The sequence below is a fragment of the Schistocerca americana genome, chromosome 6 (assembly GCF_021461395.2).
Source record: "Schistocerca americana isolate TAMUIC-IGC-003095 chromosome 6, iqSchAmer2.1, whole genome shotgun sequence".
In the NCBI taxonomy this organism is placed as follows: Eukaryota; Metazoa; Arthropoda; class Insecta; order Orthoptera; family Acrididae; genus Schistocerca; species Schistocerca americana.
In genome coordinates, this window is record NC_060124.1 from 420,056,835 (window position 1) to 420,069,258 (window position 12,424).

Consider the following 12,424-nt stretch of genomic DNA (forward strand, 5'->3'; position numbering starts at 1 on the left):
TTCTTCTTGTACCCATTCTTGGGAACTGTGAGTCCCAAGGTGTGCCATATTTTGACATCCTTGAGAAGTTCTTTAATTGACTGAAACCGTAAATTGGATATGATTGCACATGATGGTTTACTTTTTGAATTCTGTCAGAAACCACCTAGTAGGCTCATTTCTCTGCCATTTATTTCCACGTTTGTAACTGTAATGGTTGAGGCTGTATTAATAACTAATGGGTGGTGGAAGAAGCCTTCATGTATGTCAGGAGGCATTTGAACCACAGCACACATCATATGAACTCATGGTTTCACATGATGTGACAGATGAGTGACTAGAAGCGTAGTATCAATGGAAAGCGAGGGAAACAGGCTGCAGATGTGAGTGTGAATGAACAATTCTTTATTATTCTCTTGGGCTTGAACAAATATTTTAGCAAGCTGTCATCAAGGGTGCAACCTGGCATTGTCCAGTAATATTCCTGTGTTAGTGTGACATAGGTGGTGCAGATCACCCGTAGTGCACACATGTTGCCCAGAGGTGACATGCTTACTCAGCATTGCTGCAATGCCAGGCATTGAGTTGACAAAGTCAGTCACAGCCTTGTGGCTGGCAGCTAGTGGTAGACAGTGAAGACTTCTTATGTTGGAGCCAAGTGTTGCAAAGATGTGGCAGGTGAAAGTGTTTTCCAGAATCAAACTTGGGATTAGTGGCTGAGAGAGATGGCGTCTGGCACATAGCTGCATTGCCATCCTGGTCATACATTCTTGCCTCGGACTGTGAGATGGTGGCAGATGGTTCAGCAGGCAGTTTCATAGAGGCAGTGGCAGAGGTGGCCTGTGTCACAAGTAAGCCGTTGTCTGGCGTGGGACAGCCCAGCTGTACCAATAATGACTGCATTAGGAGGACACTGTTGATCTTGCTGCAGCTACTGTAATGCAGCAGACATTGTAAAGTAGTCCAGCAATGCCAGTGACATACTTGTGTGGGCCAGAGGTTTTAATACAGCTGCCTGGAGCTGACTGTGTGATAGATGTGTCCAAGGTATGGGTGATGCAAGGCAGGTGGTGGTCAGTGCAGGAGTGGTCCTGAAGTGGAGGGTGCTGACAGATCATTGATTGCAGCTGCTGCAGACTACATACTGCATTAAGACTTGCTGTGGTCTATTCTGCTGCACATTTAGTGTACCCTACATCAAAGTTAAGCATTGTGACATGTGCTGTTCACACTTTCCTGATCAGTTAGTCCACTCTTCTAAAATTCCTCAGCTGCAACATACTGTTTCCCTAAATCTAAACATCCATGTGGTGGTTTTCCTGATTTTAGTGTTCTCTCAGCAGCATACAGTCACAGGTAACTGCTTTCTAAATGTGTTATGAGGGTAGGGATATACAAGTAACAAAATGGCTAGTGGATTGCCCACCAAGCTCATATCATCTCACTGAGGATCAAATTATGTGAATACTAACTACAGTCTGCTGTGCACTATGTCAGTGGAAGCAAATAAAAAAGCAATAAGGCAGTAAGAGGAGTGATCTATGATTGTGGGACACATGATCAGCATGTCACCAATCCCTCAAGCCATTATTGCTAGCAGATGAACCCTGATAATGCCTCTGCTTCTTTATTCAAGCAGCTCCTTATATGTCCTCACAAGGGCTCAAAAAAGACTGAGGTACTGGGAATTGAATCTGGGTCTTTCCACACTGAAAGTAGTGAAGCTAAACATTTGGCTATGGAGCCAGTAGGACTGTTACATTTAAGGAAATGACAGCTAGAAATCATTTCACCAGCTGTCAGAGAGGTATGAGAAGCCCAGCTGTGATCATGAAATTTCAATGAATCCTATAATTGGCACCGTTGTCCCCAGAATTGATAGTAACACCCTGGTTCTGAATCAGTTGCTTGGGAGAAATGAACAGGACAAAACTGTTCTAGCAGTACATGGGAAGTGAGGATGGTGAAATACCCTCATACTTCAAGAAAGATGTAATAATCCAAATACCAAAGCAAGCAGCTGCTGACAAATGTATTACTAAAAAATTAGTTTGATAAGTCATGGTTGTAAAATGTTAACATAAATTATCTTCAGAAGAACAGACTGGCTGATAGAAGATGACTGAAAGATGATAAGTTGTAGTTCTGAAGAAATATAGGAACACAAGTGTCAATACTGGCTATAAATAAATGTCATCCAGAAGAAATTAAAAGTGTAAGTTTTGTTGATGGCACTGTACCATCAGAGGTAGTACATTATTTCAGATGATCGTTTGAATCAATGGACAGTGTCTGGAAAAGATCACAGTGTGAAGATAAAGTAAATAAAGAGTAATGAAGTCCTGTCAAGTGAAATCGGCAGATGTTGAGGGAGTAGGGTAAGGAAGTAAGACATTGAAATGCTGGGCATGTTGTGTTGTTTGGGGTGTAAAATAATTGACAGTTGCATAAAATGGAGATGAGCAACAGTAAAGATGATTTTGTTGAAAAAGAGATGTATGTAAATGTCAGCTGTAAATTGAAGTATTAGGAAGTCTTTTTTGAATGTATTTATCTTTAGTGTTGCAATGTGGATGATGATTGGTATTAATAAGACGAGCCTAGAAACTTTTCAAAACTGATGACACAGAAGAATGTTGAAAGTTCAATGAGTATATTGAATAATTGATGAATGTATGCTGGCTGTATCTTGTCGAGCAATTGTCGGTTTGCTAATGAAGGAAAGTGTGAGGTAAATATTGTAGAGGGAGACCAAGGGACAAATACAGTAAGCAGGTTCAAATAGATGTAGGTTGCAGTTGTTATCCACAGAAGAAGAGACTTACCATACACTAAAATGCAAAGTGTCATCAGAGTGGATGATGATGACTACTCAATGGCCATTGAATTATATGGTGGCAAGTTTGCTGTTTTCATTTAAATTATGTTAACCAGTCTTGGTAAGCATACGTGCCATTTGAGTATGTCGTTGTTGTTGTGGTCTTCAGTCCTGAGACTGGTTTGATGCAGCTCTCCATGCTACTCTATCCTGTGCAAGCTTCATCATCTCCCAGTACCTACTGCAACCAACATCCTTCTGAATCTGCTTAGTGTATTGATCTGTTGGTCTCCCTCTACGATTTTTACCCTCCACACTGCCCTCCAATGCTAAATTTGTGATCCCTTGATGCCTCAAAACATGTCCTACCAACCGATCTCTTCTTCTAGTCAAGTTGTGCCACAAACTTCTCTTCTCCCCAATCCTATTCAATACCTCCTCATTAGTTACGTGATCTACCCACCGTATCTTCAGCATTCTTCTGTAATTTGAGTATATATCGTTTTTATAAAAATGTAAGGGCAGCTTAAGATTAATGTAAAAGACAATCATATAAATGTTGAGCATATTGTCATATAGCATTTGTAATGTCTTTGTTCAGTCACAGGCAAATATTTATTCTGACAATTTTTAATAATAATGCCACAAGCTGTGCTGCATGCATTGTGCTTTAGTAGTTAGTACCACTGCCTGGTGGTCTGCAGATCACCAGTGCAAATTCAATCACCAGAATATACATTCTAACCGAAGAACACTGTAATTCATTGCTCTAACAGTACACACATATGGAAGACAAGATACAATACAATTAGCAATACACAAGTGGCTGGTAGAGCCTTCTGCTCAGGCCTACATATCATTAGTTTTAACAGAGGTGCAGCCAGCAGGCTGAGAACACAAGTGCTGTTGTATTAGCAGGCTGGTTGGCCTCTTGTGACCAAATCAAGGACAGATTTTACCCATAAACTATGAAGTGAACACTATTCTCATGTACATTTCTTCAGTGGCCAATGTAGGTTGTTGAGTCATGCGACATGCTGCCACTGGTGCATAGGGTCAGAACTGGTGGGAGTGCAGGCAATTTGGTAGGACAGGCAACACTGGTGCAGTGTCCACTTTCATGTCAGAGTCCAACCCCACAGAAGGAGGTTGCGGTGAAGATCGTGGAACAGTTGGCACTGGCTGTGGTGGTGGTGGTGGTGGTGGTGGTGGTGGTGACAACATTGGAGATGTCGGATGTGACACTACAGGAGCCAGGATCCTGCCATGGCTTGTGATGGCTGAAGGGGGCATCCACAGTAGAGGATACAGTTGTGAAAATGTTGACAGCATTGGTTGAGAAGGCAGGGGCATGAAGTATGAGGTAAGAGACTGGCGGGCAGACAAAGGACATGATAGTGGCGGAGGTGCACCCAGTGTGCAGCCATCCATGTGAGGTTGTAGGTGGTCAATGTGTTGCGAACCCCTTCCCTCAGCCACATGGACAACAGAGAGGTGTCTGCCATGAGTACTATTGATTATCGATGGCATCATTTTCGGTCAACAGCCAAACTTGCAAGCACAAACAACTGTGCCAGGCTGGGAATAGTGTGGAACAAGTGCTAGTGGATGGCCTGGCATCAGCTGAAGCAGATGGAGCAGAGTCTGAGACTGACAACTGTGCAACTACTCTGCTGGACCCTTATTGCCACCAGAGGTGAAATTATAAGAACTGACAAATTGATCCAGAGCTACTTCCAATGACATATCTAAAATTTATCTTGTCATCTGAGTCTGAAATGTTTGTACTAGACCTTCAGCTTCCCAGTTCAGTTGAGGAAGGAGAGGAGGAGCCATGATGTGGCAAACACCACTCTTTGTAAAATAAAAAAAAAAAAAAAAAAAAACACTTCAAATTCATGAGATATGAATTGGTGGCTGTTGGTGTTTACTAACATATAGGAAGACAAAGCAAAAATTGTGGCCGCCACAGAAGTAGACAGACAGTGCACCACATACGGAAATTTAGAATAGGTATCAATTAAAACAAGCCAGCAGGAATTCAAAAAACTCCCAAAAAATCTACATGAATTTGTTCCCATGGCTGCTGTGAATCCAGCCACGGTGACAAAGGAGCATGAGGAGCTGCCTTATAGAAGGCACACTGTGGGTAGGCTGCAACAACTTATGCTATTTCTTGATCAATGCCTGGTCAAAAAACATGTGTGCATGCTAATGCTTTTGTATGTGCTGCACCCAAATGCTCCACATGTAATAAAGGCATAACTTTACACTGAACAGCTGACAGGACTACAACCCAGGGAGCAGTGTGCTCTGTAGCTAACAGCACTCTGTTCCAAACAAAATTGTAATGCAAAATAATTTCTCAAAGGATCAGAAGCACAGCCCAGAGGTTTGTCCAGCCAGACATGTTGCACAAAAGAAACATAATTACCTAAAGAGTGATCTGGAGCTACTGCAGCTACAATTTTAGTGCTAGTATCAGGAAAACTATCAACATTATTTTGAGCTTCTACGTCTAAATGAAAACAAAGTAATTCCTCTTTACCAAACTCTGGGTCTGGACCAATCTGCAAGTGCAATAAGGGATCAGCATTTGCATGTTGCACTGTAGGTAAAAACTATATCTCATAATTGTTTTTTGACAGGAAAAGAGCCCACCACTATAAGTGATGCCGAAGGGGAAAAAGAGACATGAGTGGTTTGTGGTCTGTGATCAGGTGAAACTTAGGCCCATATAGAAAAATGTGATTTTATTTTAGAGCATACACAATCACCAAAGCCTCTTTCTCTACTTGAGAATAATGCTGTTGCATTTAATTTAAGGATTTAGAGGCGTATGCAGTAGGGTGTTCAGAAATGTCCACATACTTCTGAGCAAGGATTGCACCAAGGCCTAACTGAGGTGCAACTGTTGCTAACATGGGTTGCTTACCTAGCTGAAAAGTGACCAAACAAGGGGCTAACTGCAGTTTAGATTTCGACAGTTTGAATGCCTGATCACAAGCCAGCAGCCAGTTGAAAGGAACATCAATACATAATAATGTATGGATCAGTTTTGCCACAGTATCAGCATCTGGTATGCATTTGTGGTAGTATACAATTTTAAAATGCCTGTAATTCTGTTATGGATATGAAGTGTGGCAATGCATCAATAGCATCAGTATACTGGCGCAAAGGTTTAAAGCCAGCAAGTGACACATCAAAACCCAAATAATAATGAATGGTTGAAAAAACTGTGCCATGTCCAAATTGCACTTGAACCCTGCAGACTGTAAAACAGAAAATAGAGTATGATGGGCCAGAAAATGTTCCTCTGTAGAGGCACCAGACACTCCTATGTCATCTACATAGTTAATGCAGCCTGGAGCTGATGCAATAAGCTACTCTAAAAGGCACTGAAAAGTGCCTGATGGGCTTATCACACCAAAAGGCAAACACTGTTATTGATAAATCCCAAATGGGGTATTGATAACTAGAAGGCATTTAGATTCCTTGTCAAACAGCAGCTGCAAATATGCCTCTGCCAAGTCAATCTTTGAAAAATAATGACTACTCCCTCCCTCCCATAATTCTGCTAACAGCAAAGGATCGGTGTCAATGATTGACTGTGCATTAATAGATTTTTAAAATCACTGCAGAATTGTAATTTATTGGAAGGTATTTTTTTACTATCACCAGTGGTATTGACCATTCATTGGAAGAAATGGCTCGTATAACACTTAAGGGTTGAAGATAGTCTAATTCTGACTTAACTTGATCTCGTAATGTTACGGGTACCAGGAAGACTGGAAAAAATGGGGTCAGGCAGGCATTTTCATCATAATATGAGCCTGAAATTCTGTTGCACTACCCAGTCCTGGAGAAAAGAGAGAGGAAAATTCTGCACTGAGAAAATCTAACTGTTGATATGAAACTTGGCCAGAAACCAAATGCACTTCATCATCAATGGAGAATCAAAACAGTTTAAAAGCTTCCAAACCAAACAGCTTTTCATCGTAAGTATTGCACAGAACTAGGAATGTTACCAAGTGAACCTCAGCCTTTTACGTCACAGGTGCAGAAAAGTGTCAAAGAATGGGAATCTGTTGTTATAACTCACTAACTTCTATGATGCTGGAGTCATAGTGAGAGGACCCAAAGTCTGACAATTCACCAATGTTGCTGTTGCACCTGTATCCCTAATGATTTGTTCAATACGAACACTTCATTGTTTAAGGAAAGGAGTTACATACAGAAGCAATATGTCCTTTCTTATAACACCTATTACACATTGCCCAGTGCTTGGGACACATGGTCTGTTCATGCTGAATGAAGCAGTGTGGGCATGAAGGCAGTGGTGCATGAGGCTGTTACTGTTATGATGTAGACTGTTGTTGCCACAAAGGATGATTACCTATACAACACTGAGACTACTTCTGGCTTGTACAGTAGTGTCTAAACTCTCTTGCAGACAGACTGAAGGCTGGGAGGGTGAGAGGAACTGACTTCTGGAACTTTGTACCAGGCTTCTGACTACCTGCAGCTCACGAAACTTCAGATGACTGAGTGACATTCAATGTTTCCATAAACATAGGATTTTCACACTGTAGAGCTCACTCTTCAACTTTGCTGTCAGGAGCAAGACTGCATCATGAACCATTTGATTGACATAGGATTTCTTATGAAGATTTGTCACAAAATTACGATGATGGCTAAGTCCAGGTAGTTCTGCTGCTCATTCTCTTTATAATTGTTTTGGCTACTTTTGGCAGTGGTAAAGCTCCACACAAGCAAGTTTGTGTACGTTTACAGTGATAGGTAGAAAGTAGTCCTCATGTCTGACTGAAAGGACTTGAAGGTTCTTCTAAGGGGGAAAGCTGAAACAACTGATACCCGCAAAGTGAAATCCACTATAAAAAAGGGTCTTGCACAAATTTACATCTGTTACCCAAAATGCCTGGAAATGTTTCCACAGACATTTTTTGTAAGCATCATAGTCTTCTGCTGCATTGTGGTACACAAGGAATGGTGGCGGATATGTTCTTGGTGGGGCTGCAGGTAGTGTCAATGTGTCATTAAACTGGAAATAGCAAGTCAGGACCTGCTGCTGCTGCTGCTCAAGCTGCTGCTCAATAAGAGATTTAAGCACTGGATCCATGGAAATTAAACTCAAAGGACTAAGGACTGAAATGGAACATGCGGAGTCAAATACTGTACTTACTGCCAAAACATGTTCTAACCCTGAATACTGTAATTTATTGCTCGAACAGTACACGCACATGGAAAACAAGGTACAATACAATTAGCAATACACAAGTGGCCAGCAGAGCTTTGTGCTGCTGCTATGTATTAATTAGTCCCAGCAGGGGTCACAGCTGGCTGGCTGTGCACATAATTGCTGTCATATTAGCAGGCCAAGTGGCCTCTAGTGGGGAACAAGCACAAACTTCACATGCAAACTATGAAGTGGTGCACCAACAAAATTGGTAATTCCAGCAATATACTTAGTATTTATCATTTCTAGAAGGTTCTCAAAATTTATTATGTTAGGTTGTATTCTTGAATATTCAGTGTCTGTAAAAATAGCACATTTGGCCAAGGAGACAGTTCTGTTGTCTGAACAGTGGTGTTCATAAAAAACATGTTTCCAGTGCTAAATGTTTTATTTCACTGACATCCCTACTTCCAGATTCAGATTAGATTGTGGTTACAATGTGACATTGTTTGGTCGAGATTAAGACTGTTGACATTTTTAAAAATATCAGGAATCTGATACACTGCTGATGTGATCTTCAGTCAAATGAGAGGTTTGATGCAACTCTCGATGCTACTCTATCCTTTTCATGATTGATCATCTCCGATTAATTACTGGAATCTATGTCCTTCTGAATCTGCTTACTGTATTCATCTCTTTCTCTCACTTTGATTTTTACCCTCCACACTTCCCTCCGGTACCAAATTGATGATCCCTTAATGCTCAGAATGTGTCCTACCAATCTATCCATTCTTCTAGCCAAGTTATGCAACAAATTCCTCTTCTCTCAGTTCTGTTCAGTGCCTCGTCATTAGTTACACCACATTTAAAAAGCATCTATTCTCTTCTTGTTTAAACTGTTCATTGTCCATGTTTGACTTCCATACATGACTATGCTCCATACAAATACTTTCAGAAAGGACTTCCTAACACTTAAACCTATACTCGATGATAAAAAATTTCTCTTCTGTAGAAATGCTTTTCTTGCCATTGTCAGTCTACATTTTATATCCTCCTTACTTCAACCATCATCACTTACACTCCTGGAAATGGAAAAAAGAACACATTGACACCGGTGTGTCAGACCCACCATACTTGCTCCGGACACTGCGAGAGGGCTGTACAAGCAATGATCACACGCACAGCACAGCGGACACACCAGGAACCGTGGTGTTGGCCGTCGAATGGCGCTAGCTGCGCAGCATTTGTGCACCGCCGCCGTCAGTGTCAGCCAGTTTGCCGTGGCATACGGAGCTCCATCGCAGTCTTTAACACTGGTAGCATGCCGCGACAGCGTGGACGTGAACCGTATGTGCAGTTGACGGACTTTGAGCGAGGGCGTATAGTGGGCATGCGGGAGGCCGGGTGGACGTACCGCCGAATTGCTCAACACATGGGGCGTTAGGTCTCCACAGTACATCGATGTTGTCGCCAGTGGTCGGCGGAAGGTGCACGTGCCCGTCGACCTGGGACCGGACCGCAGCGACGCACAGATGCACGCCAAGACCGTAGGATCCTACTCAGTGCCGTAGGGAACCGCACCGCCACTTCCCAGCAAATTAGGGACACTGTTGCTCCTGGGGTATCGGCGAGGACCATTCGCAACTGTCTCCATGAAGCTGGGCTACGGTCCCGCACACCGTTAGGCCGTCTTCCGCTCACGCCCCAACATCGTGCAGCCCGCCTCCAGTGGTGTCGCGACAGGCGTGAATGGAGGGACGAATGGAGACGTGTCGTCTTCAGCAATGAGAGTCGCTTCTGCCTTGGTGCCAATGATGGTCGTATGCGTGTTTGGCGCAGTGCAGGTGAGCGCCACAATCAGGACTGAATACGACCGAGGCACACAGGGCCAACACCCGGCATCATGGTGTGGGGAGCGATCTCCTACACTGGCCATACACCACTGGTGATCGTCGAGGGGACACTGAATAGTGCACGGTACATCCAAACCGTCATCGAACCCATCGTTCTACCATTCCTAGACCGGCAAGGGAACGTGCTGTTCCAACAGGACAATGCACGTCCGCATGTATCCCGTGCCACCCAACGTGCTCTAGAAGGTGTAAGTCAACTACCCTGGCCAGTAAGATCTCCGGATCTGTCCCCCATTGAGCATGTTTGGGACTGGATGAAGCGTCGTCTCACATGGTCTGCACGTCCAGCACGAACGCTGGTCCAACTGAGGTGCCAGGTGGAAATGGCATGGCAAGCCGTTCCACAGGACTACATCCAGCATCTCTACGATCGTCTCCATGGGAGAATAGCAGCCTGCATTGCTGCGAAAGGTGGATATACACTGTACTAGTGCCGACATTGTGCATGCTCTGTTGCTTGTGTCTATGTGCCTGTGGTTCTGTCAGTGTGATCATGTGATGTATCTGACCCCAGGAATGTGTCAATAAAGTTTCCCCTTCCTGGGACAATGAATTCACGGTGTTCTTATTTCAATTTCCAGGAGTGTATTTTGCTTCCCAAACACCAAATCTAACTCACTATGTTAAGTGTTTCATTTGCTAATCTAATTCCCTCACCGTAACCTGATTTAATTTGACTACATTAAATTATTCTCATTTTGCTTTTGTTGACATCTTACATCCTACTTTCAAGACATTGTCCATTCTGTTAAACTGCTCTTCCAAGTCCTTTGCTGTCTCTGATAGAATTTCAATGTCATTGGCAAATCTCAATATCTTTATTTTTTTCTCCCTGGACTTTAATTGCTATGCCAAATTTTTCTTTTGTTTCCTTTACTGCTTGCTCAATCTACAGATTGAATAACATTAGGGATAGGCTACAACACCGTCTCACTCCCTTCTCAACCTCTGCTTCCCTTTCGTGCCCCTTGATGCTTCTAATTGCCATTTGGTTTCCATACAAATTGTAAATAGCCTTTACGCCCTGTATTTTACTCCTGTCATCTTTAGAATTTGAGAGAGAGTATTCCAATCAAAATTATCAAAAGCCCCCCCCCCCCTCCCCTCTGCAGGTCTGGGGGTTAGAATAGGCCCGAGGTATTCCTGCCTGTCGTAAGAGGTGACTAAAAGGAGTTTCACATGTTTCAGCCTTTATGTGATGGTATCCTGTAGGGGTTGACCTCCATTCTTCAAAATTTTCCCAAAGAGCGAACCAATTGGGGAAGGGCACCTTACATGGTGCATAATGTCCATCGTGCATTGAGATCTTTAGCCCACTTTCTCATCATCGCAATGCAGTCCCACCCATTCTCCATCTCTTGGGTGAGGACACCTTCCTGGGTGCTTTTTCTGCCATGCACTATGCAGTGTCACTTTCTGTGTCGTTGATGGCCATGGACTTATCCAGCACGGTAGCCAGTCTGTTGTGGTGGGGCCGCCATGTACCCTGTTGGTTGTAGCCCCCTGACCACACAGGGATCACTCTGCTGATGCCTGCGCCATTAACCCCCCACGTATGCCAAGAGATAGATGCCCATCCCACTGGGGCATTGGGACTCCCAGCAATAGCCATCCTGCCAGGTAGCCTTTTCTGGGGCTGGGTGGGGCCCGAGTGAGGGCTCCTGGTTGGAGTGGGTGGCATCAGGGCGGATGACATGTGGTAAGTGTAGTCCATCATCTTCTGCTGGTGCTGCAACACCAACAGTCTCTAAGTGATTCAATGCACAGAAGTACGACCCCAAATCATTCCCCTCCCTAGCCACACCTTGGGAGGAACATCAGGCTAAGGATGGCAGCGGATCTTATTAGCCCCGGTACCTTGTATGTTAGAGACCTGCTGGGCAACCTTTCATGACAATGAAGCCTCAGTTATTTGTTGAGCATTTAGAGGACAAGTTTGGGGAGATGGAGGGCTTGTCAAAATGAGATCTGGGTCAGTCTTGATCAGAACAGCATACTCTGCCAATCACAGGAGTTACTCACTTGTGACAAGCTGGGGGATGTTTCTGTAACCCTCACACCCCGTAAGAGCTTCAATATAGTCCAGGGTATCATATTTAACAGTGACCTTCTTTTGCAGTCAGACAATGAGCTGCATGCCAATTTTGAGCGGCGAGGTGTACATTTCGTCCAGCATGTCCACTGGGGTCAGAGGGATAATCAGGTTGCCACTGGTACCTTCATCTTGACCTTTGAGGGTGATACATTGCCCAAGAAGGTCAAGGTGATGGTCTAATGCTGTGATGTAGAGCCCTATATCCCTCCCCCAATGTAGTGCTTTAACTGCTGGAAATTCAGCCATATGTCTTCCTGCTGTACTTCCAGTGTCACTTGCCAAGATTTTGGACTCTCATCACATCCCAATACTCCATATGCCTCACCTCCTATCTGTGTGTCAGCTGTGGACAGCACCATTCACCTTGCTCACCAGACTACAGTATTCTCCAGAAAGAAAGGAAGACCATGGAGTAAAAGCCC

The 12,424-nt window shown here is 43.7% G+C and overlaps 1 protein-coding gene across 1 annotated transcript in view; it reads left to right on the plus strand.

Annotated features, from left to right (window-relative positions):
• Nucleotides 1-12,424, plus strand: part of LOC124620181 (formin-2-like) — a 230,184-nt gene that overhangs the window by 71,948 nt on the left and 145,812 nt on the right. Inside the window, exon 6 of the mRNA XM_047146851.1 lies at nucleotides 3,852-4,028. Within this exon, the coding sequence (XP_047002807.1) occupies nucleotides 3,852-4,028 (177 nt within the window). The remainder of the gene's footprint in view (nucleotides 1-3,851; nucleotides 4,029-12,424) is intronic.